At 50.8% G+C, this 19508-nt stretch overlaps 1 protein-coding gene and 1 pseudogene across 4 annotated transcripts in view; one reads left to right on the forward strand and one right to left on the reverse strand.

The window, feature by feature from the left end:
- Nos1 (nitric oxide synthase 1) overlaps positions 1-19508 on the forward strand; it is a 177350-nt gene that overhangs the window by 82755 nt on the left and 75087 nt on the right. For all 4 annotated transcript variants that reach the window (XM_087198430.1, XM_087198431.1, XM_004843704.4 and 1 more), the window contains exons 2-3: positions 3852-4984; positions 18171-18297. In XM_087198430.1, coding sequence (XP_087054556.1) covers positions 4269-4984; positions 18171-18297 — 843 coding nt within the window. In that variant the 5' untranslated portion in view covers positions 3852-4268. The remainder of the gene's footprint in view (positions 1-3851; positions 4985-18170; positions 18298-19508) is intronic.
- Positions 8830-18174, reverse strand: LOC147822006 (pre-B-cell leukemia transcription factor 2 pseudogene; annotated as a pseudogene).

Raw genomic sequence — 19508 nt, forward strand, 5'->3', positions numbered from 1 at the left:
GTCCTCATCTGTAAACTGGAAATTACTAAATATGACCCCATCCATGTGTGGGGAAAGTGTGGTGACAGATGAGGTTGCGCTTTGGGGAGGTAGAAGAAGGAGAGGCATCGTGTTGTGGGATCACCATTAGGATTATGATTGACAATGGAGAACGTTCAGAATCCACTCACTGAGCCCCAGGGCTATCTATGTGCTCATTTAATATCTCTTAACCACAGCCACCATATCTGTCTGCAAGATAGGGATAAAAACGACACTGAATTCATACCATGACTATAAGAACTAAAAAAGACAACCATGCAGAGGGCTTGGCACCAGGCTTAGCACACAGCCGATCCTTAGCCACTCAGGAATGCTGTCATTCCAACCCTCTGCCTGCAGAAATGAGGCCCTGGTGAGGAGTGGCACGCCCGAGGTCACACAGCAAGCAGGCAGTGTCAGCCGCTAGCCTATCTTGGCTCCTTCCTTCTCACTGGCAGTCATCCCCGATAGTCAGCCACTAATTTCCTCGCAGAAAGGTAAATGAGATAAATACGCCCGAAACTGCTCAAGTACTCGAAAGAGGCTTGAGTCCAAGTATTGTTTCCATGGTATGTACTTTGGCATGCATGCTCATGCGACTTGTTTCAAATCCTGCCTCCAAAGGGTGGAGGCTGGCTTGGCAGGCTGTTTGGCCAGCTTCCATCTCCCTGTGGACCTGCCCACCGCCATGACCAGGGTGCGTTTCCTCAGTGTGATTTCCAGGGATGGGCTCCCTTCTAGACCGTGCAGAAAGTCCCTTTGGTAGGACTGTGACAGAGCAGAAAGTGCACTGAATTAAGACCCAAGAAGCCCAAACTATGCCATGTTACATAACAGTAACAGGAACTGCATTTCTGAACATTGACTCTGTGCCACTGCTAAGTTCTCTGGATTTGCTTATTTCACTGAGTTCTGCCAGTTACTCAGCAAGAAGGTTTTCCACTAACGACCCCATCTTACAGATGAGGAAACTGAGGTTCAGAGCAAATAAAGAACTCACCCAGAAACACACTGATAGAGGCAGGAAGGACCTTAAAAATCTTCCTGGTGGCGGGAGGGTGACATGAGGAGGCTCATGGAAACTGGCTATTCGAAAACTGCGAAAAGTGCATTCCCCTGCCACAGCTTAATTTATGTATCTATCAAAGGAGAATAGTTGAACTGACCCTGGTCAGGACAAGGAAAAAATATGATGGTGGATGAGGATGTTGTTTGGGAAGGAAAATGAGAAAGAGAGAAGGTATTGTGGAATTGTTATTAAGATTTTTTTTTTCCAGTACCGGGGATTGAACTCAGGATCTTGCACTTGCCAGGCAGCTGCAGCGCTGCTGAGCTACATTCCTGGCCCTCTTATTAAATTGTGATTGACAGTGGAAAGGGTTCAGAATGTGTAGATCACACTGTTCTCTCTATGTGTCTGTCTATCTGCCTGTCTGCCTGCCTAACTGTCTGTCTGTCTGTCTGTCTGTGTACATGTCTCTCTGTGTGTGTGTGTGTGTGTGTGTGTGTGTGTGTGTGTGTGTGTGTGTGTGTGTGTGTGTATCTCAGCAGTCATTTCCCTGGCCTTTCCTAAGGTCTGAGAGGGAAATCACACCCTAGTTTCCCAAGCACCAGCCAAGAGCCCTGCCTGATTCTAGCAAGCATAGCAGGCAGGAGGGAGGGAGGAAAGGGGGGGAAGGAGAGAAAGAGAGAGAGCGCCAGCCAAAATAAAGAAATGTAGAGCATGGCCAGGGGAGGCAGGCATCGTAGAATGTTTGCTTTGCTTCTGTTTTCTTTTTTCGTAAGCAAAATACACCAAAAGTCCAGTCTCTGTCCTTTGCTAAGTTCTGGCCCAAGCCATCATCAGGAAGAAAAGAGGTTAAGGTCTCTACATCCTCAAGAATCTATCTTCAAGTCCATTCTTCCATGAAAAATCGGAGCCCAGAGCCCAACTTGGACACCTGAGAGAACTCTAGACATCCCCACTGACTCTGGTCCCAGCTAAGCAGAGAGCATCCTGGGCTCAGTCCCCAGAGGAAACAGGGCTCAGGGAGAGTTCAGGAAGCAAGGAGAATCCCGATCCTCCCCAGTGACCCAAGGCACAGTGTTCCTGGGGCGTTTCTGTGCACTCCAGAGCCCCAGCAGCAAGATGCTGAAAGACACTCAGCTGGCTGATACATGGGCCACACAGAGCAGAGAAATGACACAGCGTGAGGGCGATGCATGAATACACAGAGAGAAACACACACACAGAGCTACGCCAGATGGAGATTGCAGGCCGGGCTGGGCCCGGGGATTCATTATTCCCTCACCCACACAGAGGGGCTGGTGCAGTTATGTAATGCAAGCTGCAGAGATGCTAACCACCCTCCCTTGAGGGGATCTAGGAGGTGGCGCCTCCTTTAGGGGGCTGGGAGGGGGCTCTGCACCCACCTCCTGCTCCCAGAGACAGTAGGAGCTTGTCAGTTGCCTCAGCCCTGGGGTGACCCCCAGGAAGTCACCAAAAGGGAAATGAAGGAGTGTCAGTTTATTAGTCGCGGCAGATGAGGGCTCCCTCCTTGTGCTGAAGTGTGGTGGGGTGCTCACAGGAAAGGCTGTGGGACAGAAATGGAACTGGGACTTGGACAGAGGGTAGGGAAAGAGATGAAGGGGCTCTCTGGTGTCCCCCATCCCCACTCCCAACCAACCACAGCTCACCAGCCCCAGTGCAGATGTGCCAGATGCTACAGAACCACCCATGTGGCCAGCTTCCTGTGCACACACCTCTCCTGGGTCACAGAGGGTCCCCTGCAGGGTCCCGGTTGGCCTCAGGTATCCCGGCCACACCCCATATCCCTGACCTGGGGGAATTAATGACTTGAGAATTGATTGCATTTCAAGAAGCAAAGTTAGGAGTCAAGAAAATAACTAGACTATAGATTTAAAATAATGAGTGTCTAAGTTTCAAGGGTGGAGCTGACTCAATTCCAGATCTTCCTTCTGTGTTCTTCTCTGGGTGACCTTGGACAAGGAACTAAGCCTTCCTAGCTCTGGCCTCCTTATCTGTTGAGATGTTATTGTAAAGATCAAAGGGGAAGAAAATATATAATAATAAGTGCTCAATAACTATCTACATGCTTGCTCTTTTTCTTCTTCAGTCAACAAATAACCACCTACTGTGTGCCTGTGCTAACCCTACGGGTACAAAGTCGACTCTTCCTAGTATTTGTCCATCAGGGTTTCAGATGGGTTTGGGGGTACAAATGTCTTCAAGAGTTTGTCGTGGACTCATCTCTTCAGTGTTGATAATATTTGTGATGTGGCCAATCTATATTTTTGAACTTGAAACAAGCTGGTAATGGCAAAAATGGTCATGAAGGCCAATTGCCATCCCCATTCAGGGTCCGTGGAAGGTGGCATCATTCTTATTCCAGGGAGGATGTTGTGGGGGTCCTGGAATGAGAATGAGGAGCTCAAAGATCCATACCAGCTGGGCTCCTGGCTATGAACAGAAAACATTTGTTTTGGGCTGTGTAACAAATTGATATGGTGGCTTCTGCAATGGGGAAGAGATAAGAAAGGTCTTATGATAGTTATCATTTGGTTTCTGGGGCTGACTGTCCAGGGAGACCCTTTGGTCTCTGAGGACTCTGATCATGGAGATGAAACTAGGCAGTCTGTAGCTAGCTGGGAAAGGTGTCCCCTCGAGAAACGAGGATTTTGTTTCCAGGTCGGCTTCAAAACTCCAGGTATCTTGTGGCTCCCCTTGTCAGCTGACTGCGTTTTCCATCTTAGTTTTGAAGGTGTTGTTGGCTATATTACTTCAATCTCTCTTTTTCACTTCTTTTCCTCCCTTCCCTTGTCCTTTTCAGCTCCAGAAGCCCCAGATCTCATCTGCATCTAACAGGCTGGTGACCAGGATGCCCAGAGAATTGTCCACATTGTTCATGCGTCACTGCTAGACACATCCACCAGACACTCCTCCTCCCCAGTCTGCCCCACCTGTTGCTTAAGGACACGTCCCACCGCTTCTCCCGACATCTGCCTGATCAACTGTCCCTTCCTAGAGGACAGGAAGGAAGCAGACGCATGAAATCATGCCAACAATGGCCAAATGGCAATGAACAGTGACGCTGAGTTGACGTCAAAGACAGATCACTGAAACGTCTGCAGCCCCTGTCTCCCCTGCTCTTCTCCCAGCACAGCCTGAAGCCCAACGCCACCTGTGAAATCATCTTGTCTTGATTCGTTTTGAGGTCTTCAGACAGGACTTTTGGACAGCAGACACCATGGAAGATCACATGTTCGGTGTTCAGCAGATCCAACCCAATGTCATTTCTGTCCGCCTCTTCAAGCGCAAAGTGGGGGGCCTGGGATTCCTGGTAAAGGAGCGGGTCAGCAAGCCACCCGTGATCATCTCTGATCTGATTCGCGGTGGGGCCGCGGAGCAGAGTGGGCTCATCCAGGCCGGAGACATCATTCTTGCAGTCAATGGCCGCCCCTTGGTGGACTTGAGCTACGACAGTGCCCTGGAAGTGCTCAGGGGCATCGCCTCCGAGACCCATGTGGTCCTCATCCTGAGGGGCCCTGAGGGCTTCACAACGCACCTGGAGACCACCTTCATGGGGGATGGGACCCCCAAGACCATCCGAGTGACACAGCCCCTGGGTGCCCCCACCAAAGCAGTCGATCTATCCCACCAACAACCGGCCAGCAAAGAGCAGCCACTGGCAGTGGATGGGGCCACTGGTCCTGGGAACGGGCCTCAGCATGCGCAAGACAGTGGGCAAGAAGCCACCTTGCTCTCCCACACCAACGGCCTGGCTCTCCAGGCCCCAGGCCAGGACCCTGCCAAGAAAAGTGTCAACGTTGATCTCCAAGGCAGCCAGGAGCACAATGAGCTGCTCCGAGAAATAGAGCCTGTGCTGAGCCTCCTCACCAGTGGGGGCAGTAGAGGGGCACCTGCCAAGGTAGAGATGAAAGACACCGGAGTCCAAGTGGACAGGTAAGCCCCTCAGGGGCGCATATGCATGTGTATCCATGCGCACGTGCACACTTGAGACCCAGCCTCCAGGCAACCTAGAAGCCAGCCCACATCTTACACACATGCACAGTCACACACCCCCGTCGCCTGAAAAGTCCCATCGCAGGAGGCAAACAGACATAAAGTCTAGGATGTACTAGCTCTTACCATGAACACAGAGCTAATTAATCATCACGGAATGGTCCATTGTGTCTCCATCTTTATCCTACATAACCCTCCAGGGCCCCCAGAATGTGGTACTGTTCGTGATCCACATTTCACATGTGATGGGACGGAGACTGGGGTGGAGGTGGGGGTGTCCTGAGGTTACCCAGCAGGTGAGAGGCGCAAGTGCACTCAGGATGTGGCTCACGGCAAGGCTGTGAGAAGAGGGGACAAGCTGAGCTCCCGGCTACACAAGCCTCTACTGGCTTTCTCTCCACACCTCATCGCGGGCAAGGAAAGCTCCCAAGGAAGGGAGATGAGTCAGAGTATAGAATTGATCCTGACTCCTCAAAAGCGCAGTCTTGCCAGGTTTATGTACGGAGCTGAGGCTCAAAGCTAAAGAGCTGGGTGCCAGCCACTCTGTGTTTGCCCCATTAGAGCTCTCTGGTTCTCAGGGGGAATTGGCAGCTGGGCTGGGTAGTCAGAGAATAGTGGGGTCAGGAGATGAGAGAGAGAAGTTCCTCTCTACCCCTTCCACTCTTGGTGTGGATCAGGCAGTGACCCTCCAGCTCCCATGCTGCCAAGCCAGGGCTGTTCATACCCAGAGGGAGGCTTGGGTCTGGGGCCACCCAGAAATTGGGGCCACCATTTTCCAAACTCCTCAAAACCCCTTACTGTCCCCAGAGCATCTGGAGAGAGATCTCCAGGAAGCCCTTGGGGGGCCTGATTTAGAGTAGCTGCCCAGACTCTGCATAGTTCATTCAACAAATACTTATTGAGAACCCACCAAGGGCCACACACTGCTCAGGCTCCAGAGGTGCAATGATCACTGCATGAAATAAAGTCACTAACCTTGTGGAGTTTGCACTGTAGTTGAGAAGACCAACAATAGACAAGATAAATAATATACAGTATGTTAGGAGTATATGCTAAGGAGATGAAGCAGAGAAGGGGATCGGAGGCATTGAGGAGGGTAGAATTTTAAATAAGGGAGTTAGGCTGATCTCACTAGGAAGGCCACATTTGAAGCCCTGGAGGAAAGTAGGGAATGTGGCAGCTTTCTGGAGAAAGAACATGCCAAGCATGAAGAATATCCGGGGCAAGGGTCCTGGGGTAGGAGTGTGCTTGGCTTGTTGAAGGAACCGTATAGGATTCAGTCCTCTTCTATGATGAGGCAACCCCAGAAGTGCCCTTTGGTGGCCCTCAGTTTAAAGCAGCCCGCTTCAGGCCACCATTGCATCCTAGGGTTTTTCTGGCTTCTTGCTTGTGGCAAAAACTGAGCCCATTCTAGCAAGACCACAGAGTCCCCCAAAGTGGGAAGACAAAGGCTCTGTCAGAGGCCCCTAGGCAGAGGAGGAACAAGGGCCTCTCATGCACTCTGAGCCCCTGCCCTCCAGCTCCCTGCCTTACCCTCTCCAAAATCCTTGGGGACAAGCTGAGTGTCCTTGGCAAGTGTCCTTGAGAAGGAAGACAGAGTCAGAAGGGCATGGTGGGACCCTTTTGGTGGGGCAGGTGCTTGGGGGTCTATGTGGCCCTGAATGTCAGTCTTCGGGTTGTCCTAACTAGCAAAAATTGGAGTCCTCATTCACCTATGACTAGCACAGCCCTCCTAGGCCAGAGCCCCATCCCAGGGGAAGCCGCCACTTCTCAGAGTCCCTAGAGCAGTGTCACCAGCAGAAATAGCCTCCTCGGGCCTTGCCTACCTCCTAGCACCCACCAGGCTTCCAGAGTCTCTGCCAGTTCACCTCAGCCCTAAGGCAGAAGCTGGATCCAAAGCTGAAGGCCAGGGCTTTGTCTGCCAGGAGGCATTGGAAAAGTCCCCAAAGGCTGCCTTGGGCATGACCTCTGCCTCCCAGTCCACTTCTACCCTCCCTAGAAATTCACCTCTGCCTAGAAGTTCAGAGCACACTGAACTATGACACCATCATAGCTGGTGTGAGCAGAGCCCCTCCTCACGAGCACCTGACCCCCAACTCTATCCAAAAGCAGCAGAAAGACCTGCTTTGGAGAAGGTGAGGTTTGAGAGGAAGTTGCCCAGCATGCTGGGAAGCCACTCAAGTGAGCAGTTCCAAGAATGAGTGACATTTGATAGTAAGTAGCACCTATTCCGCTACCTCAGTGGCTTGTACCTATATCGGGAGCAAAGCCCCTCTCTATGTTAACAAATACTTTTAGATGGCCCCTTTACTAACCAGAAGCTAGTTCAGGGATAATATAACCTACCCACACTTGCTACTTTTCCCATCCATTTAATATCCTAACTCTAAAGTAGAAGAGACAGAGCACACCAAAAGCCTAAGGGGCAGTCCCAGTATTGAACTTCAGCCCTGTGGCCCAGCTCCAGCAACAGGGTCAGCTGTTTGCAACCAAAACATAGAACTGTCACAAGATGAGAGCGCTTCACACACAGAAGTACATAGGTGTGTGGTTTGGGCGACTTAAATTCCACCAGCAGTGTCACAGTTTTCTGAAGTGGTGAACAGCTCCTGATGAAACAGTGAGTCCGTCAGTCTTTCCTTGGTTTACCTGCTTCTGGAGTGGTGTGCATGGAAAATTCAGTGTGTGTTAAAGACAGAGCTCGGATCTCCACCCGTTTATCTGCATGTAGATCGATCGGGAGGCCGTGTGGGCCTCGGGACCGTTTTTGCTTCTGTAGGTTTGTCCTCCATCCTTGATGTCACCTCCCTCCCTCTGCCCTAGGATCACCACCCCAGCACTGTAACCCCAAGTGCCCCACCAACTGGCAAACTGCCTCCTAGGAGCTGGGATAGGGGACTTCATCAAAAATCGGGGTCAGGAATTGGGAGCCCAAGGAACAAATGTCCTTTGAGGGGGCTTTTGGGTCAGGCAGGCATGGGAAATCCTTATCCTCCCAACAACCTCTCCATCCGGACTCTGTTAGGTGTGGGGTCAGCTCCAGCGGCCTGGATGCTGGATGAACAGCCGTCAGCCTGAACCCCAGCTGGCCAGAGTCACGACAGGCTCCCTAAGCCCGGAGCCCTCATCCGGGTACCCCCAGATCCTCATCTCTCCTGCTCTATGGCCCCGCTGTCCTCCTCCCCCTTTTCCTCCTGGAAGCAGCCTCAGCCTCCTGCTCCAGCTCTTCCTGTACTTTGAGGGGGCACTTATTTGGGGGAGAAGCGATGGCTACCCTAGAAACAGTCCCCTCCCTTTGTCCCAGAAGGATGGTGGCCCCAGCGAGGGATGAGGACAGCAGGCAGTAAATGCAGGAGCTTCCAGCACCTTCTGCACTTGGAGCGGTCACTTTAAAACACCACATGTCGGAGAATATCCAGGTTGCTCAGCTTGCTGGCCTGAAGGAGGGTTCTAAAGAGGCCAAGGCCCCCAGTCCAGCCTCCATCTGGACCGAGGTCAGCCTCACCCTGCATTCTAATAATCACTACACACACGCACACACTCACACGTGAGTGCAAGCCCACATACATATGCTTGCAGGGCACTCAGAAAGAAGTCAGCCATGGATGGAAGTTATCAGGGGAGAAAAATTCAAGGGAAAGGGGGCATCATCAAAAAGCCTCTCCTTCCTCTTGGTTGGTTCCCATCTACAGCTTGGGCCACCTGAGCTCTACCCCAGCCCACCCCTTCCCCTCTGAACCAGGGATTGAACCCAGGGCCTTCACACTGAGCTACGACCCCAGCCCTTTTTATTTTTTATCTGGAGGCAGCGACTTGCCAAGTTTCTGAGCCACCCAGGCTAGGCTGGTACTTGTGATCCTCTCGCCCCTAAATGTTTTCATCTCTGAATCCCTAGCACTGAGTTCATAGCTTAACCAAAGTTCAGCCCTAAGGGCGGGAGGAAGGAATGTTCTCCTCTAATGGGGCAGAAAGCTGGCTCTGTTTTCGCATGGCAGGCCCGGGGCGGTTAGGATACGCCCCATCACACTGCCCTTGGAATGACCACCAGCCGTATCAGCTCCAGGACTGCAATCCTGAGGGCCTCATAGCTTGAATCACTCTGCTGGGGCATTTTTTTTTTAATCAGTATATTTATTTTTTAAAAACCTACTTCCCCAAACTAAATTAAAAATTAAGAACCAACAAAAAAAAAAAAGAAAAGAAAAAGAAAAAAGAAAAAAATACAGATGGATCCCAGGGTTTCTTTTTTCTTTAAAAAAAGAAAGAAAAAAAACAAGTTCAACCTCAAAGTCCAGTCAACAATTCCCTAAAGTAGCAGCAACTCCCTCCGAGGTAGATATCTGAGTCCGACCCTCGTACACCGAGTGATTCTATTGGTTTGAGATGAGCTGCCTCCGAGGTAATGAAGCCATCTGGAGAGCCAGGGTGGGTGCACGGGGGCGGCTGTGTCCTCCGTCCAGAAGCCAGGTCACCATTTTTGGGATCTCTGGGTCGGGCAGGGCTGACGGCTCCAGGTTCAGAGCGAGTGTGAGCGGGGTGGGGAGGGGAGAGAACAGCAGAGCTGCGTGCGGGTGTGGGAGAAAGGGGGGGCGAGAGAAAGGCCTGAGAGACAAGTGTGGGGTGGGGAAGAGGAAAAATGGGGAGACAGACCCCACACCCCTCCCTGGCCCGGCCCTGCCGGCCCCGTCGCCAGCACCCAGCAGTGACCGCCCAGCTGGGCCGGGGCCAGGCCGCCGAACTCGCCCTTCCCTGTCTTGAGCTCCTCCTGTGTGGGGCTTGTCCTCTGGATGCCTGCGTCCTCTTCACGAGTTGCCTGTGAGAGCCCCCAGCCCTGTGACCCCGAGGGGAGCGATCAGTTGGAGGTGTTGGAGTGGACACTTCCCGGTCCCTCTGTCGGGGATGTCACTGAGGCCGGGGTCACAGCCTCCTGCCAGCCGCCACTTGCCCTCATTTCCCGAGGGCTGTACCTCTGGCCTCCCCCGAGGCTGTCCCCGTAGCCACCTGGTCCCGTGCAGCCTCCGAGTGATTCTACCGGGGAAGCAGAATAGGAATCTCCGTTGTGCCCAGGCATCCCCAGAAACCTGTCTCCGGATCCTGAGCGATTGAAAGAGCCGCCAGAGCCTGCGGAGGAAGCGGGTGTAGGGGAGCTGGTGCGGCTGTGGCCCCTGGGTGACTGACACGGCGGTCTTGACAGCATAGATGTTCGCCTCCTCTTGGAGCTCTCCAATATTTTTCTTATAGAGAATCCGCTTGTTGCCAAACCAGTTGGAGACCTGAGAAACGGTTACGCCGCACTTCTTCGCAAGCTCCTCCTTGGCCCCTCACTGGGATACGGTTACTCAGATGGGAGTAGAAGCACTCGTTCAGGACCTCGATGGCCTGTTTGCTGAAGTTGCGGCGTTTCCGTCTGGCATCCAGGAAGCGGGATCGCAGGATCCTGACGGCCTCGCAGGTGCTCTGCTGGAGCTCCAGCGGGATGGCGCTGAGCTTCCGATGGATGATGCTCGCCCTGCGCTCCATCTCCTTGGGCCCCACGGGCCGCGTGTGGCTCTGCTCCCGCAGCAGGTTCAGGACGTGGGCTGTGAACTCGTTACAGGCCTGCTCGTACTTCTCCAGCTCCGAGTGGTAGATGTGGCGGATCTGGGCTAGCTTGCTGTTGTAGTCCGAGTGTTCGATGGAGTTGTCAGCGCCTACGCCGCCCCCTGAGGCTGAGGCTGCAGCAGCTGCGGCCGAGCCCCCACCCCCTTCTCAGGCCCAGCCACACCCTCTGCCGGAAGCATGTTGTCCAAGCGCATCAGCTGGGGGTCCACCGGCTCCTCTCTTGGGAGCTTCGAAGGCTGAGGCCAGTGTTCTCCTTGATTTCACCCAGGACGCTAAACAGAGCAGGCTTCATTCGGTGGCAGTTTAGGACATGTTTCCTGGCCTGGGCCTCTCCAAGCTCTGGTCGGTGATGGTCATTATCTGCTGCAGAATATCCCCGATGTCTTGCTTCCCTCGGCCTCCCGGGACCCTCCTGCTACCCCCACCAGGGTCTCTGCCAAGGGAGGCGCGCCAGGGCCCCCAGGCTCCCCACCCACCAATCGCTGTGGCATTTTTCAGCCGAAAAACTGAATCTGATTACTCAGCCTCCACCTTGCTGCTCCACACGACTTTTCCTTCTCACCTTGGCCACGCAGACATGAGTGGCTTCCCTTTCATCTGTGTCCCTACTGGCCTGGCAGGTGGGCACCTGGCCCTGGATTCTAGGGACAGCTATGGAATCTGCAGACTCACTGCAAAAGGCACATCACCAGGTAGGATGGCACATGCCTATAATCGCAGCAACTGGGGAGGCTGAGGCAGGAGGGCTGCAAGTTCAAAGCCAGCCCAGGCAATTTAGCAAGATACTGTCTCAAATAGAAAAGGGGCTGGGGGTGTGGCTCAGTGGTAGAGTGCTTGCCTAGCATGCACATAGTCCTGGGTTTGATTCTCAGTACCAAAAATTTAAAACTGCACATAACCAGACAGCTATTCACCATCTTCCATGCAGCAAGTATTTCCTACATGTCATTCTGCCCCTGATGCTGTTCTCAGCCTCCTGGGTCCAGTGATAGACCTCAGCCCCCATATCAGAGACAAGAAATGAAGAATCACTAAATACAGACACTTGCAGTCATTTTTGATTGTGAGTCATGCTCTGTAGAAAATGGAACAGTGATGTGAAGAGAAAGGGCTTGGGGGTAGGGAGGACTTTAGATCAAGGGCTCAGGAAGGCCAGAAGGTGCCAGACACATAAAGTCCCGGGAGGGGATTCCTGGCAGAAGCCCTGAGGAGGGAGCTAGGATGTTGGAGAACAGAAAGAAGAACTTAGGGGCTGAGCGAAGTGAACAAGGCAGTGAGGTCACACATGGGTGCAGCCATCAGCCACCCTCATACCACAGGCATCCTGCTCAGGTTCCTATGGCTGTGTAGCAAATCACCACAAACTCAGTGGCTTCCAGCAAGACACCAGACGCTCCCATAGTTCAAGAGATCTGGAGTCTGAAGTGGGTCACACTGGATTAAAATCAAATGAGAGCACCAGCAGGGCTGCACTTCTGTCTGGAGGCTCCGGAAAAGAATCCACTTTCCCACCTTTCTCAGCTTCTAGAGCTACATTCTTTGCATTCCATAGCTATGGCCTCTCCTTCAGCTTCAAAGCCAGAAGCATAGCATTTGCTTCTGTGGCTACATCACCTTCCCTGGTCAAATCGACTTCTGCCTCTTATAAGGACATAATTACACTTTAGAGGTCACCCAGGTAATCCAAGACAATCTCCCCACTCAATATCTTGAACTTGTGAAAACTAATTTTCCATACAAGATAACTTTATTAGTCTGTTTTCTGTTACTATAACAAAATACTCAAGGCTGAATACTTTATAAAGAAAAGAGGTTTCTTTTGCTCCCAGTTCCAAAAGTTCAAGGGTATGGTGGTAGCACTGCCTTAGATCTGCAAGGACTTCACAGAAAACGACCACAGCATGTGCAAGAGAAAGGATCATAGGGCAAGACAGGAAGCCAGCAAGAGGGGTGGGGCTGGGCATGCTCTTTTTGTAACTCTGTTATGAGACCTAATTCAAGGTCCCATGAAAACTACCGTAACCCCTTCCAAGGATGCTCTCTGTGACCTAGGGATCTCCCACCAGGCCCCACCTCTTAAAGGGCCCACCACCTCTTAATATCTCTACTCTGAAGACAAAGCACTCTGCACAGGATTGCATGGGGGACACACTCAAAGCATATGGAAACCATAGCAGTATCATACATATGTTAAAGGCACGAAGACCCGATATCTTTGGGGCCACTATTCAGCTCCCCACATTCACCTAACCAGCACTTCCAAGTAGTACTGTTTCTGGGTCCTGGGCTGACCAATGGCTGTCGCTGTCGCCATCACGGTGGCATCTCACTGGATGAGTCCAGTGACCCTGCTTCCAGCCCTCTCCCCTTTACCACTCACCAGCTAACTCAGGAAAGCCCCTTGTCCTCTCTGGGGCCCAGTTTCCCCCACTGTAAAAATGGGGTGAGGATCAGATGAGCCCCAGATTCCTTCTAGCTCGGCCATTCAGGTTCCTTGGGAAGGTCAGAGGTGGCCGCCCTGAGGCAGGCCAAGCAGTCACCCAGTCTGGCTCCAGCCACTCCCAGAGTGTGTACTACCCATCTGACCTCTCATGAGCATCACTCCAAGCACAAGCATCCTCTTAGGTCGGAGGGCACGCATGGGAGCATATGCAGTTCTCCAACTTTGATTTGTCCCACAGAATCCTCTGAAGAGATGAATTTGTGATGAAATAGAGAAATCCAGAAATTTTACATTAAAACTGTTCTCTAGCCTCTGAAAAAATAGATATACAATAGTTGGTATTTATAGGGGATGGGTCCTAGGAGCCCACTTAGATACCCAAATCTGCAGCTGTGCAAGCCCCTTATATAAAATGGCATGTTTTCACATAATGCTACACACATCCCACTATATGCTTTAAACCATCTCTAGGTTACCTATAATACCTAGTGCAATGTAAAGGCTATGTAAATAGTTATACTGTATGGCTTAGGAATAATGATGAGAAAAATTCTGTAGATGTTTAGCACCCACACCATTTTTTATCAAATGTTTCCCCTATTTGTCCAGCCTTGGGATGTCAGTGATGAAGAGTTATGATCATGGCTGAGCCCAAGGGCTCTCAGCCTCCCTCTTGGCTGCAACATTCCCAGCAGAATTCCTGTTCTCAAAAGCATCCTTTCTACTTAGCAAGACCTTCCTCTGCTCATCTCCTTGAAAAGAGTCACAGAAACCCCAGATCTGGTCTCCACCGGCCTCAAGTGTTTCTGCTTTAACTGAGCCCAGCACCCATGACTTCAGGACTCTGAACTCTGACCATCCTGCCTTGGCTCAGATGCTCCCTGAAGTTGGGGAGCCACCCAAGGATCCATGCTGTGGCTCTGGGGACATTGGTTTCCACCATAACAACAAGTCCTTGGGAGAAGTGGCTTTTCCAGAGCCTAAGGGCACCTGAGATGAAGGTTGGGTGGGAGCCACTTAGACAAGGCAAATTCCTCCATCCATCCTGTGTGGGCACGAGGGACTACTGGTGGCAATCTTACAGAGCAGGGACAGGAGGAAAGAGAAGCCTGGGGTCAGGCTGCTCGGCCATGCCCTCACCAGCACCTGTCATCAGAGAGGAGTCCCATTTTGCAACATCCAGAGACATTTGGGGTTATTGTCATTTGGGCGTGTCGTGTGCACAGGCCAGGGATGTTGCTTAGCATCCTACAGTGCACAGGACAGGACCCACCACAAAGAATTCTCAGGCCCAAAGTGTCAATAGTGCCAAGGCTGAGGAACTCTGCTGTAAACTGAGGCCGCTTGGGACAGCAAGGTGGGACCAGAATCCATGAGCAGTGCCAAAAGAGAGTCTCCCTGTCAAGCCTTCTCAGAAGTGGGGAAAAGCCCCATCCGCCTCCTTCTATGGATTCCCAGTATATCTTTTAAAATGGAAGCTAGAGCACTTACCAAAATGGCATTTACCAGCTACACACATTCAATATCTAGACCTCGTTTGTTGAAAAATATCCAATATTTTAATTCAAGGTTCTTCCCCAGGTCCAACCCAGAGCCCTGTTCACAGTGATTCTCAGGACAACAGTGAGAAAGAAATGCCTCATTTTCAAGCTTCTTTCACTGCCCAGTGGCTGTGTGACCTTTGCCAATTGACCTAATCTCTCTGGGCTCCAATTCCCGTAGTTGTAAATGAAGATAGATACACTTTATGTTGAGTTAGCGCCAATTATGTGCGAGGCGTTTTACTTGCATGACCTCATTTAGTCCCCACAAAAGGCAAGGTATAAAGAAGGCATTGAAAGTGGGCCTTGAAGGGTGAGTAGGAGTTGGCTGTCGGCATAGAGAAGATGAAAGACAGTCCAGGGAAGGGCAAGATGTGGATATGGTATGTTCCTTGGGAGAAGGGGATAGTGAATCAGGCCTGGGAATGGTGAAATGTGGGAGGGCAGAAGCGAAGTAGAGAATCCCTGAACTCATGGTCTCCATGAAGTAGATGGGACAGCTTCAAAGGAATCTGAGTAGAAACATCACCACCTGCATCCCCTTTCTCAGCTGGAAACCACGCATGCCTTTGTTTCCCACTTTTAGAGACATCAAGGCTCTGAGCTGCACTGCCCAATATTATAAGCACCAGCCACCTATGGTTCGTTAATTTTAAATTGATTAAAGGTAAGTAAAATTAAAAATTCATTTACTCAGTGATGACGAGCACACTGGCCACCTGTGGGTAGCAGCCATTATCCCGAGCAGGGCAGACACCAAATTTCCGTCATTGCAGAGTTCTGCGAAAGCGTGGTCATCGCTGCTCGGTGTAGAATTAGAAATCCCTCTGTTTCCGTCTGATCTTCCCATAAGCAAGTCAGTAGTAAGAGTAGTAGCAGGTTCCACAGCTAAGGGCCGCAGGTTCTCCCTCACTGGACAGCTGCAGTGTGCAAAGTTCCACAGGTGACCACTAGCAAAGCCAGGGGCTGACAGGGTTGCACCTAGTCTACAGCCCGTAGCCTTACTGTCATATGCTGCAGGTGTGTACACTGCCAGGCATGCTATGCTGCCCACGCAAAGCCATCAAGCCCCAGATCCCAGGAGAGCAGGCTTGTGGCATTGTGCTCTCTGTCTCCCTCAGACCTGCTTACTGCTGCTAAGTTGTGGGTCAGGGACTCTAACTAAATCTTCTTCTGATTTTGCACCCAGTGGGACATGGAAACAAAACAGCTCAATGTCGACATTCCCCATGATCTCAGCTTTAAAATATTCTTCTCCTCATCACTCACAACTCCAAAATAATTTTGTGTTGGCAGAAACACCTCAAATGCATTTTTTAAACAAAGGTGTTTGTGGCTTTTGAAAAAAAATGAATGACGATAAATGAAATGTGCAAGTTCATGCATGACAGACGAGGCATTCCATCTATTTCAGAGCTGACTGAGTAATTTACCCTGTATTTTGTATACTTCCTGCAAATGTTGGGTTTCTTGCTCTGTAGCCTCTGACTTGAAATGGATTTCCTGACTAGCTTTTCCTCTCTGTATTTTTTTTTTAAAGATGGGACCTGGCTTAACCCTCACTCAGACCTAGTTCCTAATCTCAGCTCTACACTGTGCTTGCTGTAGGACCTCGGGAAACTTGCATTTCCTCTTGTGGCCCAGTTTTCTCATCTGTAAAATAAGGCTTCTAACATCTGTTGAGAGCAAGTGACATAACTTCTGTGCAAGTACCTGTAACGTGACCGATGTCTGCAACACAGTCACCTCCTCCCTCCTCCATGGAGTCCTTGTTCCCGGTCATGCAGTGTCATCAGATCAGGAGTTTCAGAGCTGAGAGTGACATTTGGAGCAGCCCTCTCCACAGTCAGTCCTGTTTAATCACTGTGCAGATAAACCACTGACACGGGAAATGTCTGTAATTGAGACCCACTCCGAGTATGATCTGGTGACATTTTAAAGAGAGCAAAAAAGAATGTTCCTTCTGATAAATGCAAACCTATCCAAGCAGAGGAGTAAATGTGGCTCTGACACAGCTGCAGGGACTCTGCAGGCCAGGGACAGAGGTGTCCTCAAAGCTGAGGATGTGAAACAGAGGCTAGACAAGGAGCAGCCTCCATGCCTGGGACCAAAAGCATTATGGGACCCAGAGCGAGATGCATTCCCTGGAGTTGAGCACGAGATGTCACAGAGTAAAATGGTTTGAAGGGTCAAAAGAGATGGTCAGGGAGCAAGAGGGTGGCACTCACAGGGTGGAGGGGCAGAGGTGACACCGGGCTGGTGAGCATCTGGGTGTTGATGTCAAGTCTTTCGCCAGTCTCAGGGATGGCCAGCCTGAGGGACCTAGCTGAGGTCAAGGGCCAGGGGCCAAAGTAGCTTAGTGCCCAAGAAGTCGGGCTCTAAAGTTAGGAACCACCCTGGCTTTGGATCCACCATCCCTAGCTGTGTTTTAAGCTGTGTCCTAAGCTTGGCCTCCCTGAATCTCAGTTTCCTCGTACAATGGCAGTTGTGATGCTGGTGGTAATGGTAGTGAAGATGTTGATGACAGTCACGTTGAAGCGGAGCACAATGAGTGATCGTTTTGCATCGACATTGGTGATGATGATGAAGATTGTGACGTGATGAGGTTGGCAGTGACAGTAATGAGGGTGATTTTGATGGTGGTGGTGGTGGTAATGATGATCCTCGGATAATGGCTCTGCTTGTGAGAAGGAAACGTTGGATGATGATGTTTATGGCAATAATAGCAGTGAGGTGAAGGCGGGAACGATGGTGATGATGATGGTGAAGATGATGACGATGACAAACGTTGAAATAGTGAAAGCCTCTACTTCTGAATGGATGCAACACATAGGCTGGAATATTGGGCTTCACTATTGACTGTGACCTGATGTGTTTAGCTTCTCTCTGTCTCCCTTACTATGTCTGTAAAATTGTAATTAATCAGCATTTCTGTCCTGTAGGATGGCCACAAGGTTCAAATGACTTAAAACACAGTTAACATTCCTGGCATGTAGTAAGTGCTTAATAAACACTAGCTATCTTACAAATACTGTTGTTGTTATTATTATTGTCGCTATATTCCCTTGAGTTTCAGAATCATTCTGTTTATCCTGAGCTGGTATTGTTCAAAGAAAGCCCAGAGCCTTGGTCAGGATAGAATGACTCACTGCCCACTGGACTTTCCCACTCATTCTACCTGCTCCTCATGCCACACCATTCAGTGTGTCCTGGGCACCTAGTTGTTCAGAGGCTCCTGGTGCATGGAATTCCTCCACAAGAGAGGCATCCTGTGATCCCAGATCTGTAAAATGGGGAAGGGGGTAGGGATGTGTAAAATCCATGTTGTGGCCGCCTTGGAACAATGTCCACAAAGATAGGTGTATACCAGTCATTGGGGCCAGCTTGGGCAAGCTCGTTCTCATGCTTAGTGTGGCGCTACTTTGCCATGTGTCACTGGGAATCCTTACAAAGTGACAGGCTGGGTGCCCAGAGGTCAGGATGTCAGATCAAGTCCTGAACCTGACGGCACCCTTCCTCACCTGCCCGCCTTGCCTTTCAGAGACGTGGACAGCAAGTCACACAAAGCTCTGGCCCTTGGCGGGGAAAATGACCGAGTCTTCAACGACCTGTGGGGGAAAGGCAACGTACCCGTCGTCCTCAACAACCCATATTCAGAAAAGGAGCAGGTGAGTGGCTGCCAGCCTGGTACCCATGCTCCCACACCACCCAGGTTTCTCCCAGGCAGGAAGTAGAGGGGAGCGGGGTCACCTGGGCCAGAAGTGCTGATCCTGGGGTGTGAATTACAGCTTTGTTTGGAAGTTCCTTTGCTTTGCTATTTGTCTGCGAGCTTGCCATTTTTCAAATATGAATCCTGTTTCTGCCAGAAAAGGCATTCGCAGGTTCCAAATTTAAAAGCAATCAAAGATGCCTAGTGATAAATGTTGTTCCTCTCCTGTAATCCCAGCCACACTTCCCTTCCCCAGAGGCCAGCAACATTAATCGGTTCTGTGTGTTCTTTTAGCGATATCTTCTACACAGACAAATACATATACACATGCATATTATTTTCATATTTTTCTGCAAATGAGAACCTATTATGTGTATTGTTTTGCACCTTGTTTTTTCACTTATCAACATTTCTAGTAGATAAGTCCCAGGTAGCAGGTGAAGAGAGGCTGGGTTATTTTTGCCAGCTGCATAATATCCTGTTGCTTCGGTATGCCTTCGTTTATTGAGTAAATCCTCTATAATGGACACTTGACCATTTAAATGCCCTGTTTTGTTGTGACAGTACCGTCGTTCGTGACATTGTGCAGATAACTCATGTGGCACATGAGCAGGTTTACTGATAAAATAAATTTCTAGAAGCTGAATTGCTCAGTCAAAGGCCATGTATGTTTATGGTTTGGGCAAAAATTACCCAAGTACTCACCCAAGAGATTGTACCCATCTTGCCAGCTAAGCAGGAGACTGGCTGTTTCCCTACAGCCTCGCCAACTCCATCTGTTATCAAAGGTTCTGTCTTTACCCGTCTGCTGAGATGCGTGTCAACAGCGGAGTCTGTACCCTTTTCCAAGAGTGACTTGTTTGGCTGGAGATGAGCAGCATCTTGTTCTCTCTTGCCTAGGCAGCTGGTGGCCAGGCCAGAGTGAAACTACTCACCTCCTGCGTGGCAGGGGAGCAGGGGTGGAGTCACCAATGGAATGCGAGGTGGCCCAGCCACTCAGCAGGGGGTACCCTGCGTCCTTCTCCGTGCACCTGATCGATGCATGGCACCTTTAGTAATACCAGCTCACCTAAACAAGGACTCAAAGCCTCTGTACAGAGCTTCAGTGGGGAGGATGGGATACAACGGAGCCTTGGCGGGAAGTGCTTTGCCTGAGCTGTTGGTGCCCAG

This window comes from Heterocephalus glaber, unplaced genomic scaffold (genome assembly GCF_053883595.1).
Source record: "Heterocephalus glaber isolate CG9 unplaced genomic scaffold, H.glaber_assembly_v1.0 deba00001687, whole genome shotgun sequence".
In the NCBI taxonomy this organism is placed as follows: Eukaryota; Metazoa; Chordata; class Mammalia; order Rodentia; family Bathyergidae; genus Heterocephalus; species Heterocephalus glaber.